Source organism: Bombyx mori, chromosome 11 (assembly GCF_030269925.1).
Source record: "Bombyx mori chromosome 11, ASM3026992v2".
NCBI classification, from domain to species: domain Eukaryota; kingdom Metazoa; phylum Arthropoda; class Insecta; order Lepidoptera; family Bombycidae; genus Bombyx; species Bombyx mori.
Window position 1 is genome coordinate 11085407 of NC_085117.1, and position 18936 is coordinate 11104342.

Consider the following 18936-nt stretch of genomic DNA (forward strand, 5'->3'; position numbering starts at 1 on the left):
TTTTTAATTTAATCTCTTTGTGTTTAATAAATTGTAGTTAGTTTTTTTTATTCTTCTAGTAGGCATATGAGCGTACTGATGGTGAGTAGTTACCGTCGGTCATAGATAGATAGCAATGCCAGGTCACAGCCAAGCCGCAACCTACCGCAGTTTTACTATTTCTGAATCTGTATTACGTCGTTGCGGCCTAAAGGATAAGACGACCGATGTTCGAATCCTGCAGGTAGGCAGGTACCAATTTTCGTAACGCGTTTAACACATGTGTGACTTCAACAATGAAGGAATAATATCGCGTAATAAAAAGCAAACCCGCAAAAAATATAATTTGCATAATTACTGGGTGTCTTGTTAGTCCGCATGGGTAGTTACCACCACACTTCCTATTTCTGCTATGAAACAGTAATGCGTTAGGGTTTGAAGGGTGACGCAATCATTATACTACATAACACTCATAGCTCAGTAGTTGAGTCTAAAGGTGAGTGGCGGCATTTACGTTTTGGATGTCTATGGGCTCCGGTAACCACTTAAAATCAGTTGAGTAGTGAGTTCGTCAACCTATTTAAGCAATATATAAAATTAATCTTAACACTAATACAGAAATCGTTTTCTTTCAGGATCCAGTAGGTATACTGTCATTGAAAATTTCAGTTTATCTCTATATATAAAAATGAATTGCTGTTCGTTAGTCTCGCTAAAACTCGAGAACGGCTGGACCGTTTTGGCTAATTTTGGTCTTGAATTATTTGTGAAAGTCCAGAGAAGGTTTAAAAGGTAAATAAATATGAAAATACTCGGAATTAAATAAAAATAACAAAATTGTTTTTCCTTTAAGCAACTTAATAAGCAACTTAATAAGCAAATAAATGGAACTACGGTATCCAGTTCAAAGAAGAAAAATAATAATAATAAAACAGAAATAAGAGCCATGAAACCAAACATAGAAGCTAGAAAATTAGATCTGGACCTAGAATTTCAAACGCCTAAGTCTTCTCCCCTGGTACCTAAAGATACAAAAGTAAACCTTAGCCTCAGTCAATGTGATGATGAATTATTAGAATCCTCCCACATTGACAGGAACAAACCAACTCTGAAACCAAGTGGTAGTAGGAGATTACTCATATTTGGAACACAACAGTGCGTTGGACTAGCGGCTAAACTACTTAAAACTAGATTATATACGAACTATGAAAAATACCGCATCACGGCTGTGACTAAACCGTTTGCTTCGTCTGAAGAAGTCTTCAAATGTTGTGAAAATTTGAACTTAAATAAGGATGACAAGCTTGTCATTGGTGTTGGAGAGAATGATACAAACCCTTTCAAATTGTTAATAGAGTTATCAGCTACTTTGAAAAGACTCTACGAGGTAACTGTGATAGTTTTAAGAATAAATTATAATAAATCTTTAAATGTGAGCATGCTTAATAACAATGTAAAATTAGTATGTAATAACTTTCCAAATTGTTATTTTATAGATTACTTTGGTTCTAGTTATAATAAAAATAAGTATATAATATGCCAAAAAATAAACTACATTATAGATAGTATAGATTATGATACGAAATACTTGTCATTGAAAAACAATAAAAATAGTACGTTACACACAATTGAAATAAAAAATGATACTTTAGGTAATTTAACTAAAAATAATTCAAGATATACTCAAAGAACTATACTGGACTACTTTAAAAAAATAAATATACAAACCCCTAATTGTACGAGTATACAAGCATTACCAACAAATAATAATTTATTTTTTCGTAAATAATAAAGAACGTAATATAGATTGTAAACTAACACTATTGCATCAAAACATAGCTGGGATATTAGGAAAAATAGATTTACTTAAAATTACTTTAGATGAGCTTTATAGTCAGAATACTGATATAGATATACTATGCTTCAGCGAAACATTCCTCAAAGTAGGGGAAGAATCTAAACTGGTATTAAGAGGATATAATATAGCTAACTTTTATTCAAGGAGTAAACAAAGAAGGGGTGGAGTAGCAATACTATGTAAAGATTACATAAGCTCTAAACCTATCTTGTGGTTAAGAGACTTAGCATTAGAGTTTTCCTTTGAATGCTGTGGTATAGAGATTCCGGAATACAAATGTATAATTATATGCATCTATAGAACACCAAATTCAAGAGTACAAATATTTTTAGATAAAATCGAAATTGTATTAAGCACAATTCGTAATAAAACAAATAAGAAAATTATTGTCTGTGGTGATTTTAATATAAATTTATTAAAAAGCTCCAATGTATTAAATGAATATAAAAGAATAACACAAAATCACAGATTTAATATTCACATTAACGAACCTACCCGACAAAATGCGTGCTTAGATCAAATAATAAGCAATGTTAGTGAAGCAGAAGGCAAAATACATTCCCTGGGATTATCAGACCATGAAACTGGACAAACAGTCTGTATTCCTGTGAAATATGTAAAAAAACCACAAAAGATATATTACATTAGAAAACGGGACTTTGATGAATATAATATTAATAAATTTATAGAATACGTAGCTTCCTTGTCCTGGACAGAGGAATGTGAGATGACTGATTTAAATGCAGCATTTAATTCATTTCATGATCATATTGTTCTACTCTATAACTTATGCTTTCCTTTCAGAAAAATTAAAATTGATAACAATAAAAGCCAAAAAACGCTATGGATTACTACAGGTATAAAAAAATCATGCGTAAGTAAAAGGAAACTCAGATATTCATATATAAAGAATAAAACTACTAGTTCAAAAATTAAATATAAAAAATACAATAAAATATTAAAATCATGCATAATTACAGCTCAAAAAATTAGAAACGAACATCATATAAATAAATCTAGTAATATATGTCGGACATCGTGGAATATTATAAAGCAAAATGACAACAAAATTAATTCAAATAACAAAAGCAATATTAAACAAATTTTACATAATGGCAGAGTAATCACTGACACTACAGAGATAGCTAGCATATTTAACAATTATTACATTGAAATAACAAATGATGAAAACAAAAACTATAATAATATACAAGCAATAAATACACAAAACATAAATATATCTAGCTCAAGTATATTTTTAATGCCAGCTACATGTGAGGAAATTTATAAAACAATTCATTCTCTCAATAATACTAACTCAACAGGTTATGATGAACTGCCCACCTTTATACTAAAACAATGTGCAATAGCCATTACACCTGTACTCTGTCATATTATCAATCTTTCATTAACTGAAGGTACATTTCCTGATAAATTGAAAATCTCAATAGTGAAACCTATATACAAAAAAGGACATAAGGAATGCATCAATAACTACCGACCGATTACTTTAATACCTATACTTGCAAAAATATTCGAAAAAATCATGCATTCTAGACTCACAACTTTTCTTAATAAATCTGAAGTTATAAAATCTGAACAACACGGTTTTCAAAAAGGCAAATCTACTACACTAGCAGCTTTTAAACTCATTAGTAAAATTACTGAAAATGTAGACAGAAAAATACCCACGGTTGGAGTTTTCTTTGACATGACCAAAGCCTTTGACTTTGTTGACCATAACATTCTTCTACGGAAGTGTAATAATTATGGCATTAGAGGGATAGCTGAAAAATGGCTTAGTAGTTATCTAAGCAACAGACAACAATATGTTGAAATTAGGGATATTGATAATAACAATGAAGAAGTGGCTTTTAAATCTTCATTAGCGTATAATAAAGTAGGTGTCCCACAAGGGAGCATTTTAGGACCGCTACTCTTTATCATTTATATAAATGATCTCCCAGAACACATACATTACCCATGCAGCTTATTTGCTGATGATATAGCCGTTGTAATCACCAAAGATGCCACACTAGATTTAAATGATGAGATAAATGCTACTGTTAGTAAGGTCATAGATTGGATGAATAAGAATAACTTAAAAGCTAATTTAGACAAAACGAGATATATACAATTCTATAATAGACACAAATTTATTAATAACTTAAATATAACTTATAATAATAACACACTAAATGAATGTAATAGCATAACATTTTTAGGATTAAATGTGGATAATCAATGTAGCTGGAATCTTCACATAGATATTACTTGTAGTAAAATTAATCGATTCTCATATGCACTTTGGCGACTTACAAAAATATGTAATTTAAAAACTGCATTACAGGCCTATCATGGATATGTCGCCTCAAATATCAGATACTGTATACCCCTCTGGGGAAATTCTAGTCACATAAATAGAGTGTTCATTGCACAAAAGCAATGTGTTCGTGCCATGTGCAATATTCATCCTCTGACTTCTTGTAAACCATTCTTCCAAAAACATAATATTTTAACTGTACCATCCATATATATACAAGAATGTTGTTTGTTTGTTAAAAAGCACCCACAATTATATAAATCGTGTGGCGAGTACTGTCAATTTAATACAAGATACCCTACTAAACTAATGTTACCAAGTATAAATACTCGTTACTACCATACAAACTGTTATCCTATGACTATCAGAATATTTAATAAGATACCAAACAGCATAAGAGATCTTCCACTAACTCAATTTAAAAGAAAATTATATTTATGGCTGATAGATAAGGCTTATTATAGTGTGCAAGAATTTTTAAATGATAAGTGTTGTACATAATAAAATATTAGAATAAGAAGTGATAGAATGTAAAAATAGATAGATTTAGTAAATTTTGTGTTATAATTAATATAAAAATAAATTAAATTTTCGCATGCCTAAACAGGCGAAATATATGAAGCTATGTCCTATATCTTATAAACTATATTTCTGGCGAATAAAGATTTTCTTTCTTTCTTTCTTTCTTTCTTTAATGTGTCCCCCGTCGGACGAATACCTTTTGTTTGTTTTATGTTTATTTTATACAAAAGTTTAGGCCTTTTATTTACCGATTGAGGCACTACGAAGTCTGCCGGGTCAGCTAGTATGAAATAGATTTTTTTCAATAATCAGTCTGTGGAAATAGATTTCTATCTACCGATATTATTCTCAAGCTTAAATTACTATCCAAAATTGTAGAATTTTGTACATCAAATGAAAACGTTTCTTTAACATTTATCTTTCCCTACCCTACTTTCGCAATTAAAAAGTGAAATGCAATTGTACAATTATAATCAAACAGATCATGCCATTGTGAGAACACAAGGTCAACGTAAGTAATGTTGTTGTACGCTAACAAATAGGGACATCCAAAACATGTTTTTTTGTTTCTGATATCGTTTAGACAATGAAACTAAACAATAGAGCAATTTAACGCGCGCTAAACTTGCATCTTAGAATTACGACTGACAAGAGAACTCATTGTATTTATTGAGAACTAGAGGTCCCGCAGTAGTCGAAATTCGACTATAATTAATTGGAATTGTAAGTTTGTACACTATTATGATTGTATTTTATACTTCTATAATCACAAATTTCGCCAAGACTACACTATAAAAAATATTAACAAAGACAAACAATATTTAATTTATTCTCAATTTGACAATAGACGTCAGGAACAAAAGTTTGACAATAAATAGTATGCATGCGTGTGTGCGTCAAATATATGGTATGTAGTGTGTGTAATGTTTTCTTTATTGATTTAATGTATATTTTATGAATTATTTAAAAAAATATTAGCATTGTGCACTTCTTCTCTATATTCTCTATAAGTGTGGAAAATTTCATACTCCTCCGTCCGCGCAATTTTCGTAAAAAGGGATACAAAGTTTTTGCTTCACGTATTAATATATAGATATGAGACTTAAGACTTATCGATTGTTCATTAGAATTAAGTTGGAACTTCGTAATGGGTTAATTTGCTTAGAGGTTTAGACGCCTACAAATCTAGCTCCTAATCACAACATTTGGGGTGACGGTAACGCGATTTATGCTCCAGTCCAAAAAAGAATGAACTGTTGCCATCTAGTACAACAATTGGTAGGTACAATAATGAAATGTTTGTACTTAGTATAGCAACACTATTTACGAGTGGGTATATATCTGAGTTTTTTAATTATGCTATTGCATATTGTATTAATTTGAAAGTCGAAGACTCTCTAGCATTGAATTTTATACTTTTTAGTACTTTTAGTCATTTGATAATAAAAGCCGACTATATTTTTATATTCAAGATGTTAGCATGTTGGGTTTATACTATTAGCTGAGGGGTCTAGAGCCTAGTTTAAAAAGAGCGGTAGTACTCAAAGACGTGAGTATAACTAACACATGCACTTTTTTATTTTAAATAAGAATAAAATTGAAGTCAATTTTCTCATGAATGTAAGGGTCCCACGAAAAAAAAGTTCTAATTTCATGTCTGTACTAATGTTAGTCTCGCAATTAGCGTCAATCGAAAACATTAATCATATTACTTTAACGTTTATTTATTGAAGCTTAACAAATAGGTATTTTCGGAATCGTATTGATTGATGTTATACTCTGCGGCGTTTCTTTAAGACGTCAATCGTGAAGATAAATCGTGGTCACCTACTTTAGTTACGATTCACGTTAAGAACAAAAAGTAACGTTTATATGAAATTGTACTAAGATAAGCTTTTAGCCGCGGCTTTAGTCGCGTTAGTGTAGAACGAAAATACTTGAGTATTTTTTTTCTTCATGAAAACTACCTTATGTTTGTTTTCTATACAAGTTACACTATACTTATACCCCTGACTGAATGTATTAAAAACAAATCACGATGATCAGTTGCTTAACTAAGATTTTTATGTTTGTTAGACGTCTGAACGAGCTTACTGCCCACCTGGTTATTGGATAATTTATATGATAATGTTTTTATATTCAGTGTTGAGGGACTTTATGTGTACCAAATTATTTTCTATTATTATTTTAATATTTGTAATGTCTCTGTTATTAACATTTGGATACGAAGTTCAAATTGAAAAGTAATCCAAAAAACTCTTTTCATACACAATAGTTAGAAGTTTACCTTATAATTGCACCAAAAAGCCACTATAGCTTTATAGTTTGTAGATAATCTCTGTCAGATTAACCTTGGATTCGGAAATTGATTTAGTGTGTTTTCACTTTTACATCTTTTTTTAAAATCTTGTTTCCTCGAGTCTATTGAAATTTGAGATATTAAAACTCATTTTAACGTTATGCTAATTAACAATACCGAATACCGACCTACGAAAATAATAAATTACGACAGAACTTCTTTACGAGTAAATAAATATTTTAATCATTTAAACACTATAGTAATATTCTTCGGTTTGTGCGAACTTTTTTCTTCTACCTAATCGTTGGTAGCCTAAGGGGCTATTCCAACTACGCACGGACCGGATTACGAGTCTTAAACATAATTAAAACTGCTATTACGGTTTAATCTTGCGTTTTGTTATCGTCATTATATGATACGTTCAACAGTTAAGGTGTCGATAATTTTTTTAAATGAAAAATTGCTAAAATAAACTTAAAACAAACAAAAAGACTCCGTTTGACGGAGGGAGGACACATCGAAGGAAAAACAAAATTGTTATTTTTATTTCATTCCGAGCACTTTCATATTTATCTACCTTTTAAACATTCTCTGGACTTCCACAAATAATTCAAGACCAAAATTAGCCAAATCGGTCCAGCCGTTCTCGAGTTTTAGCGAGACTAACGAACAGCAATTCATTTTTATATATACCTATAGATTGCTAGCTACAGCTTTTCCCATTTATCTGGCAGAGTTCGAATACCTTGACGGCAGAAGTATGCGTTTTTTGCGGCCATCCACGAATTAAGAGTATTTTATTATGTCTGTATGTGAGCAGAGACGCTGATCAGCCAGGCCATGAGTTATCAGATCATTGGTGTGCCGAAGCGGGGTCTTTCCTACATATCTAAGCTCAGTTGTTAATGTTGTAGTTCTATCAACATCGACCAGCACTTATAACCGTCTATTGACATTTCTATTTCACATCTATTGAGGAATTAGTTGAGCACTCAATGTTTAGGATGTTTCGGATACTTTAAGATTTTCGTGGTCACGAAGTCGTCCGTGCAGTTGTTTTATTTTGTCCGACTCGCTAGCGCCCGTGACTGTTGCGCCGAGAGTCTGACATCGGGCAAACATTCGTGTGAAGAACACGATAATGTTTACTCTTTGTCTTAGTGTTTATTATCTAGATATGTACATATTTAAACGTATATAAGTGTATACATCAGCCTCTGGTTCCTCTAATACAGGTACTCCAGCGGCGGATTAAAGGTCTAGAGAGGCCATAAATGGCCATCATAATACTACAAATTTTAACTATTTTTTTATTTTTTTTATTTTCTAGGCAGACGAGCATACGGCCCACCTGACAGTAAGTAGTCACCGTCGCTCATGGACGTTAGCAATGCCAGGGGCAGAGCCAAGCCGCTGCCTACCATAAAGTACTCTCCGCAAGCCTCGTTTGAAGAAGGACATGTCATAGCGCTCGGGAAACACCGTGGATGGGAGCTCATTCCATAGCCGGATGGTGCGTGGCAAAAAAGATCTCTGGAAGCGCACTGTGGATGACCGCAGTGGCTCCAGGTAGTATGGATGAACTCTACTCCGGTGGCGGGCGGTGCGATGATAAAAAGGAGATGAGGGAATCATCACGAATAATTCCTCAGAGCATTCCCCATGCACTATGCGGTATAAAACACAGAGAGAACCGAAGTCCCTCCGTAGACCCAGAGGTTTCAAGCGATCCGCGAGAGCAGGACTATCGACAGTTTTGCAATTACGATGACGCTGTATCATCAAACCCTAGACTTTAGTAGACCAGGACCCTTTTTCTTACGCTAATGCGCGAATGAAATACAAACAAACCCGCAATATTGCTTATACGAGTATATCGATGCTTGTGCAATATAATCTATTAAAGATTTAGATTATAGATCAGCATTGAGTTCTTAATCGTCGATATGTTATTTTCTTTATTTATTTAAAATTTCTGAGCTCGCGTGCCCCTTGTAACTACACGCCCCTAGGCAAGTGCCTAGTTTGCCTTACGGATAATCCGCCTCTGAGGTACTCCTAATTTAGAGCCGGTAGACCGTGCCTGACTTGTAACCGGTTAAATAGTTATTTAAACTAGTGGACCCGCAGTAGTCGAAATTCGATTAACTAAAATTAATTGAAATTATAAGTTTGAACGTTATTATGGTTCTATTTATTGTCAACGACTTATATAATCACAAATTTCGCTAAGACTACACTATAGACAAATAATATTAAAGTTAAAAACAATATTAACCTATTCTCAATTTGACCACAAATTTATGCAATAACAAAAGTTTTACAGTAAACATAGAGTATATACATATATTCGTGTGTGTCAAACACATGGTAGTGTGTGTAATGTTTTTTTATTGATTTAATGTATTATTAATGGATAATTTAAAAAAAAACTGCACTCCTCTATATTCTTTATAAGTGTGGGAAATTTCATACTCCTCCGTCCGCGCAATTTTCGTAAAAAGGGGTACAAAGTTTTTGCTTCACGTATTCATAATATATTTATTTAAATACACACTGAATAAATTACCTTGTAAAGTTTGTATAGCAGACGTGTTTGATGTAGGAAGCGGGCGGCGCGTGAGCCGATACAAGACTCACGAGGAGCTGCTGGTCTGCGGGGGCCAGACGAATCGTTTCTACACGCTGCACCGCGTCACGGTGGAAACCTTTACAGAACGAAGAGATAAATACGTATTCTGGGATGAATATATTCGCGAATATAAATATACGCGAAAATAATGTTGGATACAGGGTTTTTTTTATTGCTTTTGTAGACAGACGAGCATACGGCCCATCTGATGGTGAGACCGTCGCTGATGGACGTCAGCAATGCCAGGGGAACAGCCAAGCCGCTGCCTACCACTAAAGTATATGGTATGTAGTATAATTGAATTATTTCTAAGCCGTTTTTAGTTTTGTTTGGAAAACAATAATATACAGTGCAATCACAGTGCGTTGTTCTATTGAATAGAATTAGCTGTTGCGCAAGACCGGTCATTGTGACAATACTTGGAGGAGATCTGTGCCCAGAAGTGGACGTATTAACAAAGAGTATTCATGTATCAAATCTTTCTAATGGATTAAGTACTCAAGAAATGTTCACGATTGACTTCCATGGTGAAGGAATAACATCGTGTAATAAAAATTAAGCCCGCAAAATAATAATTTGCGTAATTACTGGTGGTAGGACCTCTTGTGAGTCCACACGGGTAGGAACCGCCACGCAACCTATTTCTGCCGTGAAGCAGTACTTAATGCGTTTCGGTTTAAAGGGCTGGGCAGCCGTTGTAACTACCTGAGACCAATAATGTTGAATATTATGCGAACAAAGTCACAAGCAACAAGTAGGAGGTAAGTTCTTTTTTTTCTACAATAAATCAGTTCTATAAAAAAATATCTTACCAAATTGATTTCTGATGGCCAGTCGTCTTAATAGTTCCATGAAGGTCTGACTTCCGACCTTGGGCACCCTGTTGAAGAAAAGCATCTCTCTGCCGGCTCGGGCTGTGTTGTTTAGTTCCCACGGTTCAGGAATTAGTTCTTTGTCTAAGTATTCTTGTTCTATTTGCTCTTGAGATGCGTCCGCTTCGCTTGGTTCCGCTTCTAATGTCCTTTGGGGCTTATTGCGCTCCTAGCGAAAAAAAGTCATCCTCAGAATTCATACGATGACTAAATCTGATCACTTAATAAATATGAATTGCTTTTTTTGCAGCAACAAATTCCGAGTAAAACATTTCACTCGTTCATATTTCATTGTCTTTAAGCATTATCTTGTATATATAAAAATGAATTGCTATTCATTAGTCTCGCTAAAACTCGAGAACGGCTGGACCGATTTGGCTAATTTTGGTCTTGAGTTATTGGTAAAAGTCCAGAGAAGGTTTAAAAGGTAGATAAATATGAAAATGCTCGGAATAAAATAAAAATAATATTGTTTTTCCTTTGATGTGTCCCCTGTCGGACGGATTCCTTTTGTTTGTTTTAAGTTTATTTTATACAAAAGTTTAGGTCCTTTATTTATCGATTGAGGCACTACGAAGTCTGCCGGGTCAGCTAGTCACTTAATAAATACGAATTGCTTTTTTTGAGGCAACAAATTCCGAATAAAACATGTCACTCGTTCATATTTCATTGTCTTTAAACATTATACGTAATATTTATCTTATCGGTGTGATTATATTTTACTGAATAATTCTAGTTGTGTGGTAGACTTTCCTACGTTTTTTCAAAGTATGGGTCCGCGATTTGGATTCTATCACGCCCGTCCTATTTCAACGTCTCATTGTGTGCACTTCACCCAATCATGGCAGTATTCCTCCGACAATGCGACGGTAATAGGCTATCACTTTGTAAGCCGGTAATGTAATTTAAAATTAGAGGTAATCGACCCTGTTCTTGTATCGTTCAAGTACCAAGGTAATGTTATTAAATTAATTTAATAACATGAGCTAGGACTTCATCTGACAGAACGTATTGTAGATATTAAAGATTTGTTTTAGAAAAAATGTTTTTGATTAAATTTGTCAATTCATGTAGGTACTATTTATAGTTGCGACTTCATAAAACAATAAATGAGTTATACCATATTCTAATGACGATTACATCAAAAGTCTAATCCATTTACATTAATTTTCGCATTATAATCACTTTCATTTTTGTGTTTATATAATACGTATATAAGTTTGTGTATCAATCTCTGATTCATATAACAGTAGGCTTCCCTCAAACACAGCCAACTGAGTTTCTCACCGGACCTTCTCAGTGGGTCGCGATTCCGATCCGCTGGTAGATTATATGGAGCACTGCTCTTAATAGGGCTAGTGTTATCAATTGGTCAGGTTAGAGCCCAGTGAGCTCATCTACTCGCTCGGTGAAGCTGGCCACCTCGGGGTTACCAGCAAAGGTAGAAAAAAATAAAATAAAAAGGAGGCTAGATGGTCGTTTGTAATTTGTCGTCTGTTGTTTATTTATTGGCTCCGAGTGTGCGTATGGGTTTATCGGTTGTAAAGACTGAGCGGCATAGGAGCAGATTAAAAGAGCTAACGATGATATATGGTAAGTACTTACAGCACCGCTGTGTCTGCGTAAGGCCTGAAGACCACCTTTGTACTCCTGCGCAGTTCCCAGCGTGTGCTCCGTCTGGTCAGTATGAACACCTAGAACGAACAGAACATTTTATAAGAAACCAAATTTTAGGTTATTACTTTTTTTGTTTTTTTTTTTGCATAACGATTGTTAAAATTTTGTTCGAGCATCGGGAAAAAAGCTTTTATATTGTTATGTAATTACAATGCATACTGGCCTCCAATAAAATCAAATAAAGAAAATTAAGTTAAGGAATATATATTTTTTTTTATGTAATTTTAATTTGCTTATAATATCGCGTTCTTTCATTTAAAAAACTGTGAAGGCATCTAATTATCATCTTCCTAAGCATTTTTGAAAAAAAAGTAAATACATTTATGTACAATAATAGGTTCTTTAAATTGATCGTAGTCTTTTTTCGACATTTGCAATCTTTGTTTGGGCACAAATATTTGTATAATTGCATCAAGGAGTTGTATATTAAATATTCTAAATCTACGCTTTTGTCTTTTCTATTACAGAAGATACGTAGACGTGCGATTAAGTTTGTGAAATGGTAATTCTGTACCTGAAAATATGCTCTCAGAGCAATTATGAATGGTCGTGATGAATGGTCATCGTCGGCTGATGACTCTAGAACTAATCGGCCAAAATAATGTTACCGCTTAGGTATTAATTTAAAACAGTTTCTAGAAAACTCGGTCCGTCTTTTATTATAAAAAGTAACCGTGAATTTTCGTAAAGAGAGTTTTTTGTCTGCACGGTAAGTCTAAGATGGACAATCTACTAAAACTTCTTTCAATTTATTGAAATTCATTGTATAAATTCGAGACTAACCAAAGTTTTCCTGTATGAGGTACATTTCTTTATTCTCAAAAAGCACCATTTGAGCTACGCTATTTTTTAAAACAAACGTCTAAACTCAAAATAAATTTGCATTAATTAAATTATATGATATATATATATGCCGACGAGCATACGGCCCACCTGATGGTAAGTGGTTACCGTCGCTCATGGATGTCGGCAATGCCAGGAGCAGAGCCAAGCCGGTGCCTACCGTAAATCCTTTTAATGAATTTAAAATTATACATTTTTATTGTGATGATGATGTGATGATATCACTATGCCAAAGTTTAATGTATTTTCATCAGACTTTGATACTACAGCAAATTTTTAAGCAAACAGGACGTCTTGAAGTCAATGAATAGTGTGAATTGTAATAGCAAGTCTACTGCTATGTAGTTTAAAGATAATCGGTTCAAAAACCAAAATTTTACTTAAAACTTTTTTTTTTTTAACTTCACCTACTAGAAAGTATAAAGGCGGACTTAATGCCATAGGCATTCTCTAACAGTCTACCTTAGGGGAGTGCAGAGATGAACCTTGGTAGGTGTAGTGTGAAGGTGATATTACTTAAACATAAAACTTCTATCTTGGCTTAAAAGTAATTTCACGAAATATATAAAAATTTAAATGAAAATCATTTTGTGTGCATGAGCAAACTAGTATCGCAATTCGCGACCTAGCTACCTAACCTAGTCCTATCAAAATTGTCTTTCACGAATCTATAATGACTATTAATCACTGTGCGAAGCAGGCTTTCTTTCCGTGTATTCGGAGCAAGGCATGGCTAATGTGTGAACGATCGACTTACTGAAATTTACTCTAAGCTGTTGTATCGGGGGCATTGCGTGGATAAATAAATTTTAACTGTTTGTAAGTCCAGTACGAAAGTTAAACCAGAACACGAAAATGTTATTATAGATGTTAATTGGAGTTAAACAGAACTTCCAAAGATTTTATTTTATTACTTAGATGGGTGGACGAGCTCACAGCCCACCTGGTGTTAAGTGGTTACTGGAGCCCATAGACATTTACAACGTAAATGCGCCACCCGCCTTGAGGCATAAGTTCTAAGTTCTAAGTAACACCAGTAATGTCACGAATTATCATGTTCATTATGAAAACGACAATGCTACGATGGAATGTAGCAATTATTAAATGCTCATATCCTACAAATGAGTTTGTAAGTCGTAGAATATATTGTAAAAATGTAAATAAAAATATTATACGAATAAATCAAATACAAGCGTAACTAACTTTATTGCTGGGTCTTTGGATAGTTTACGCGATATTAAACGACCTATTGTATACCAAATAAAGTGCGGCAACAATACCTATAAGAACCCCGTGTCTTGTAAACGCACAAGCAGTGGAAAGTTAAAACGTACGTAAGATCAGTTTTTTTTAAGTGATTTTATGACCTGGTAACTGAGACCTTTAAGTCATGTCTTATTTTAATGTATATTCATATTTTTATGAAAAATGATATTATGGAGTGAAATGAAATGAAGATGATTAATTTGAGACATTAATCAACTGGGATGAAATTAAATGAGATGATATGAGATGAAATATAATCTCAGTAAAATGGTGGTCATTTACTAAGATTTTTTCAGTGGACTTTTTGGAGGATCCCGAGAAGTTACGTCCAGCGGCTTTGTTCCATTTTCCTACATTTGTGCAATTTCACAGGTATTAAACAGTTAATAAACCACCATTATTGCACATTTAAACCCGAAGAAACACTAAATAGACAAAATAAAACAAATCACACCACTTCACTCCTCGCGTTCCCGCCAAAAAGTCTAAGATCCGTTTTATTTCAATATTTACACAGACAATAAAATTAGATTTAAAAAAAAACCATATGCTATTTGGTTTTGAATTTGTTAAGAATGCCTAAAAACATAAGAGTAGGTATTTTTTTACAACGTTCGGTTAATTCTATAAGCTATTTAGCGTTATCGTCATAAGAAAATATATATCAGAACTAATCACAAGTATCTAACCTAAGAAATATGAAGCGAAGTCTATCTCAATTAAAAAAAAATGTACAAGATTGAATGAAAACAAAAAACACACGGCTCACACTTTTGAATAATGGCGACCAAAATACACGGCACTTTTAATTCCTTTATTATTATAATTTTATTCGTAATATGAAAAAAGAAGTACGACGAATCTAAAGTAGCGGGTAGCATCCGGTAAAAATCGTACAGTTTGATGTTTTTATCTCTCTATTTGTAGCGAATGGCATAAGTCCACTTGTACAGGTTGAATTATTCCCAAAATTATACGTAGTATTTATATATTAAGTTGGGGAAAAAGTTTCTTCGCATTTTTTTTAAAAATTCACTACATTTTTATTATAGTTTATTTACATTTAACTAAAGTATGTAGGCACCATTATGTTCGATAACTTTTTGCCATCTTGTAGGTAGGGACATGAACCCATTGCTATAGACATTTTGGGGCTTCTCATCAAAATACCGCGACAATTGGTTTTGGCAGTCCTCTCGTGATGTTAACCTGACACTGCCTTAAAAATTCTGAAGAGACCGAAACAGGTGGAAATCTGAAGGTGCAAGTTCAGGACTATACGGCGGATGCATTAACAGATTAAAAGAGATTTTATTACAAGTTCATACATACTATAATGCGAAAAGACTTTTTCCCCAACCTGTTATGTAGCTTCTGAAATATATGAATAAAAATATGTAGGTACTGTTGCGAGATTATAATGCCATTTTTTTCCATTTTCCCAGCGATTTCGATAGCACAGACTTCCTCTTCACGTCTCAGGCTGTTTTTAATTAGTCTATCGATTTAACCTAACAAAAACAGTATATTAAAAACGGAGCTAACTAAAAGATAAAGCTGACTTCATGATTAACAATGTACTTAAACTAAAATATTCGGAATAGATAGATATGTAATCAAACAATTCGAATTATTTATTCGATTTAGATCGTTACGTACTCTCTATCGATTTGTCGGAAATCAGCCAGGTCAGCAAAAATAATTGTTTTGCAAATCGTGAAATGGTATTTGATAGTTTTAATCGTGTTTTGCAAGGAAAAGTCACCAAGATCTTTCAGAAGTATCTCTGTAGGACCCAAATATATGTAGGTATATCTATAAACAAAAGTAGGAATAAGTTTTTTGGTACAATTAGATGTCTAGTAGTTTAGACGCCTTGTCCTGACGGGGGTTCAATCACCACACTGTCTGAGCAACTTTGTAAAATCCGATGTTAATGTCACACCACACAATTTTTTTTGTTTTTCTGTCTACCTCAATTTAAGAATTTAAACCAGGATATCTAAGCGTCTGCTAAAAAGCCCTATGTGCTATTATATTAGAGTGCTGTATGTATTTCTATGCAATATTCCGTAAGGTTTCTTCTATTATATACATTTAATCACTTTATTTACACATACCTACAAAAAACATAAATTTGATTTTAAACTTTTATTTTAAAATGATATTGTACAAAGCGTATAAAAGAATAAAAAGTCTAATTCATTCGGAGAACGCGGCCACGATGAACTTGCAATATTAAATTAGAGCATGAAATAAATGAAATTATATCGAGACAGTTCGCGTGACCGCTAATGATGTCCATTTGTAGTTTAATGATAACGATTACACGGAGCGCGCGCTAAACCCTAATTTATAGCTGACGGGTGCGCTGACTCGTACGGAAACGGTGCTAATAACAGTGTAGTGTGAGTGCTGTTCTGCATTATCCTTATGAATAGAATATAAAGCGTATGATGAATTTAATGATACTGCCGAATGAATGCCTTATGTTGATTTAAATGACCAGCTTTTGCGGCAGTGATTTGGGGTTGTTGTTAGATTTCAGGGCTGGGCAATTAAATACTGGTGGTAGGACCTTTTGTGAGTCCGCGCGGGTAGGTGCCATCATCCGGCCTATTTCTGCCGTGAAGCAGTAATGCGTTTCGGTTTGAAGGGTGGGGCAGCCGTTGTAACTATACTTGAGACCTTAGAACTTATATCTCAAGGTGGATGGCGCATTTAGGCTGTAGATGTCTATGGGCTCCAGTAACCACTTAACACCATGTGGGCTGTGAGCTCGTCCATCCATCTAAGCAATAAAAAAATAAAAAAATACTCAAAACTTGGGAGCATTGGAATTTATGTGGCATTTAAAGTTTGGTGAGCTTTGTTCCATCCATACGTAATTCTAAATCGCGAGTTTACTTCTACATTTTCAATTGTGTAACAAACGGCCATTAGAAAATTTTATTTTTGATAGTCTTTCTGATAGATATTTGAGATAGTTTTTCTGTTTATTTACAAAATGGTGGTTATTTTTTGTGTTAATTATTTAATTCTACGCGACGCGACGTCACAATCGTTTTTAGTTATTTATAATATATGCAGAGACATTTAAATGGTGTTTAGTTGTAAGGTTCGATTTTATATAGTTTAAGTTCACTATTTGTCTTTTAAATAAAATTAAATAAATAAATAAAATAGCTTTATTATGACGATTTGAAAGTGGAAATTCAGACAAGAAAAAAATTTGAATTGTGAATATTGTCTTCCAAATTTTTATTTTTTTTATTGCTTAGATGGGTGGACGAGCCCACAGCCCACCTGGTGTTAAGTGGTTACTGGCGCCCATAGACATCCACAACGTAAATGCGCCACCCACCTTGAGATATAAGTTCTAAGGTCTCAGTATAGTTACAACGGCTGCCCCACTCTTCAAACCGAAACGCATTACTGCTTCACGGCAGAAATAGACAGGGTGGTGGTACCTACCCGTGCGGACTCACAAGAGGTCCTACCACCAGTGTAAAACTGCAAATCGTTTCTCGTGCATCTGAATCACTAAAACTGACTTATCCCGTTGTACCGTACGTTTGCGTATGAGACGTTCTTACATTACGTTACCGAAATTATCGTTTTCAAAAAACACTTGCGATAAAAAAATCGGATGTATAGTAACCGGCAAACTTCGTGAGCAAATGACCTTGACTGCGCAGAACCGAATTTTAGATCACTTTGGTGGTGAGGATGAGGCGCGACGGCAGGGGAAATCGTATCGAGCGCGTTATTGGTAGATCAGTCGAACCTTGCGTCCCGCACCGCGCCTTCGTTCCGCTTGCTCCCAAAAGTACGCTTGCGTACAGTGAAAAGTCTATCGTTATTAATCGTTAAGTTATTTGTTATAATTGCTTGTTGACTTTGTTGCCATTGCTATATGTTGAGTGTTTGTTGATTTTTTATAAAAAATACACTATGGCGTAGTATTCAAAAGAAAGGGTAGAAAATTTGTGTACGACGTATATTGCTTCATTATAAAACAGGAGAAGAATGATATGGAAAAAGTAAAACAGACTTCGGAAGCAAGAAAAACATCAGTGAGTACTGCTAGGTGCATTATTAACGAAGCTAAAGACTCTGGCTTGCTCGCCGTATTTCGGACTCCGGGTAAGAAAAGATCAGGGAAGAAGAAAGTTACCGGAATGGATAGTTTCGTTCAATCTGTAATAAAAAGATGTAATCTTATTAACTACATAACAACCAGCGAAACTCCGTATCGTAGAAAGGCTTCGAAAAATTTAAAGAAGATATAAATTTTAATGGCTCGGAATGAAGAATGATGGAAAAAAAAAACAGAAAGTAATCGGAAGCTGGTAATTGAAAAAAGTTACATTCGATTACTACGAATCGAATATCTTCAAAAAATAATTAATTATAGACAAAAAAGAAGACCGCACCGACCGAGTTGTAAACTACACCGATGGCAACAGCTCTAGTTTTGACTTAATAGAAGGAATATCTATTTTACCCCAAGATTAAATTATTACAATTATTAACCTATATTAAATACATAATATGTTGATTTTAATAATTTAATAGCATTATGACGCAGAGTAAATATTGTTTTTGCACGTGAGTGTACCATGCGCGAACTTACCCCCACTACGTCGACAAATGCTCAAGAAG

At 33.9% G+C, this 18936-nt stretch overlaps 1 protein-coding gene and 1 long non-coding RNA gene across 5 annotated transcripts in view; one reads left to right on the forward strand and one right to left on the reverse strand.

Moving 5' to 3' along the window:
• Window positions 1–18936, reverse strand: part of LOC101745735 (heparan sulfate 2-O-sulfotransferase pipe) — an 84291-nt gene that overhangs the window by 11552 nt on the left and 53803 nt on the right. For both annotated transcript variants that reach the window (XM_004931477.4, XM_062671132.1), the window contains 3 exons: window positions 12091–12179; window positions 10426–10654; window positions 9551–9689 (listed from right to left, as the gene is read on the reverse strand). In XM_004931477.4, coding sequence (XP_004931534.1) covers window positions 9551–9689; window positions 10426–10654; window positions 12091–12179 — 457 coding nt within the window. The remainder of the gene's footprint in view (window positions 1–9550; window positions 9690–10425; window positions 10655–12090; window positions 12180–18936) is intronic.
• The window catches only part of LOC134199694 (uncharacterized), a 50386-nt gene continuing 40883 nt past the window's right edge, over window positions 9434–18936 (forward strand). Inside the window, exons 1-3 of one of the 3 annotated variants that reach the window (XR_009974297.1) lie at window positions 9434–9487; window positions 9587–9714; window positions 9798–10374. This is a non-coding gene — a long non-coding RNA (uncharacterized LOC134199694). Of the gene's footprint in view, window positions 9488–9573; window positions 9715–9797; window positions 10375–18936 lie in introns of those variants that run through there. The other 2 variants (XR_009974295.1, XR_009974296.1) reach the window with 2 other exon arrangements.